General features: G+C 34.2%; 1 protein-coding gene across 1 annotated transcript; it reads left to right on the top strand.

Moving 5' to 3' along the window:
- The first annotated feature begins 1,033 nt into the window (after window positions 1-1,033).
- Window positions 1,034-1,835, top strand: LOC106445712. Its single transcript, XM_013887320.3, has one exon. The coding sequence runs from the start codon at window positions 1,122-1,124 to the stop codon at window positions 1,374-1,376; it is 255 nt and encodes an 84-aa protein (XP_013742774.1). The 5' UTR covers window positions 1,034-1,121; the 3' UTR covers window positions 1,377-1,835.
- Window positions 1,836-2,459: the final 624 nt, after the last annotated feature.

Genomic DNA, 2,459 nt, shown 5'->3' with positions numbered 1-2,459 from the left:
GAAAGAAAAAGATAAAGTATATCAAAATAAGAAGTAAAATACTATAAATAGTTAATTTCGTTGTGATATATAACCTCAAAAAGGTAAGCTTATCCAAAGAAGATGAGTGACAACGAGAAGCTCAAAGGGAGACGAAGTGATGTCGTAGTCGGCCCACTCCCACCGCAATATCGTCTCCAATCACTTCTCTCTCAATTCATCTTTACCATATAATCCCGTTTTGTTTCATACGAGAGTATGGTCCACCATTTCATATGGGCTCACATTTTTCAGCTAAAACAAAACATCTTTTTCTTTATATATGGAGAATCTCGTACCAAAACTCGTGAATGGTCAAGTATTTTTCTTTATATATGGAGAATCTCGAACCAAAACTCGTGAATGGTCAAGTATTTTTTGTCAATTGTCATTCATTAGTATCTATAATGCTTAATCATATGCTTGGCATTGTAATAGAAACACTTACCACCAGCTAATGATCAAATTGATACGAATTCAAGTCCTGGAATGTTTTTTCAATAAATATTTATTCCATCCGTTCTTAAAAGATAAATTTTTTTAGTATTTTCACATATATTAAAAAAATATATTAAACTATCATAATAAATACAGTATATTGTTTTCTATAATTTTCAATTTTCAATTTTTAATAACTTTAAACTAATAATAATTCAATAAAACCAATTAATTTCTTGAAGTTTATAATTTTTTTATAGAAAATACAAAAATATATCTTTTGAAATAAATATTTTTTTTAAAAAGTTTATCATTAAGGAACCTAAAGGAGTAGTTCTTTAAAATATCAAATCAAATACTTCCTTTACATTTTCCTTTTATTAATTATAAAGATCAGGATATATCCTAGAATAAATTTCTGACCTCATGGTTTTTGTACAAATATCAAGACGTGCACCAAAACCATTAACCACGTGTGACGTTTCAAGTTTTTTTGTCTGGCGACGTATCATCTACACAATACTAAAGGATAAATATGTAATTAATAATATTTTAAGCATGACTAGTATTTATAGTCGACTTCTCTTTCTTTTGGTAAAACCACAAACACAAAATCTTAAAAAGGAAGAATCTGTAGTTTTAACTAAAGTCTGAAACGAACAAAAATGTGCTACAAAAAGATTCTCCCACCTGTTATTCCACCGCCAAAGTTACCGGCGGCAGAAGTGACGGTGACGACGGAGGTGGTAGCCATCGCGAGTGTCCGTGACGACGGCGGTGAAAAGAAGGTGTGTGTATGTTCACCGTCGAAGCATCCAAGATCGTTCAAGTGTAGGTATCATCATCATGAATATCAATGGCTTCCTTCTTCTTCTTCTTCTTCTTCCTCTCCGTATTCTTCTTCTTCACTCCAAAAATGACACATCAATCACTACAAGAAAACACGCCGAATTCCGACGGAGGTTCCGACGGATTAAAATTCGTCGGACGTTTGTGACGGATTTCCGACCAATTTCCGACGAAAACAAAAAATTTGAAGTCGTCGGAATTCCGTCGGCCATTTCCGACGAATTTCAGAGGAAAAATGGCTCGTCGGAATATTCCGACGACTTTTCGACGACATTCTGATAAAACATATAACCGTTGTAGTCGTCGGAAATTCGTCGGAATATACCGACGAACTTCCGACGACATTCCGATTGAGAGATATAAATGTTACCGTCGTCGGTATTCCGTCGGAATTTTCTGACGAATTTCCGACGAACCATGTTTCCGTCGGAAATCCCTCGCAAAATACCGACGACATAGCGACGACAAAGGGTTCCATTGAAGTTTGGAAATGTCCTCGGTAATTCGTCAGAATTTACCGACGACATTCCGACGAACTAGACAAGTTCGTCGGAATGTCGTCGGTATATTCCGACGAATTACCGAGGACATGTGTTTCTAAAAAATTTCAAACATAAAAATCTATAAATTTAGATGCCAAAACTATGAAAATAACACATAATAAGTGTTTAGTATAGAATTAGATCACAACCGTTCAAATATAACAACTCATTAAAATATTTATGTATGCATATCATTGTTTTCATAACATCTCATCTTAACACTCATATACTTATACAATCATATTCATCTAATCTTACACTACAAAAAATGTTGTTGTGTAAAATCGTGTTATAAAAACATTTTTATTGTTAAATCTTTATGCAAATACTATATATATTATCAAAGATTTGGATTTTGCATTTAGAAACTTGTAATCAACCCCTAAACACTAAGTCGTCGGAATTCGGTCAGAAAAAGTCGTCAGTATTCCGTCGGAATCTACTGACGGACACCAATTCCGTCGGAATTTCAATTTACCCGGGAAAACCAAACCGCGTGAAAATTTTCGCGAACCGCCAATTGGTATATATTTAATTATCCCGACGGAATACTGACGAACCTGTGTCCGTCGGAAACATTAAATATAATTACCCTTCTTCTTCCTTCTTCGT

The sequence above is a fragment of the Brassica napus genome, chromosome A9, assembly GCF_020379485.1.
Source record: "Brassica napus cultivar Da-Ae chromosome A9, Da-Ae, whole genome shotgun sequence".
Classification (NCBI taxonomy): domain Eukaryota; kingdom Viridiplantae; phylum Streptophyta; class Magnoliopsida; order Brassicales; family Brassicaceae; genus Brassica; species Brassica napus.
This window is presented reverse-complemented; position numbering and strand designations above follow the sequence as displayed.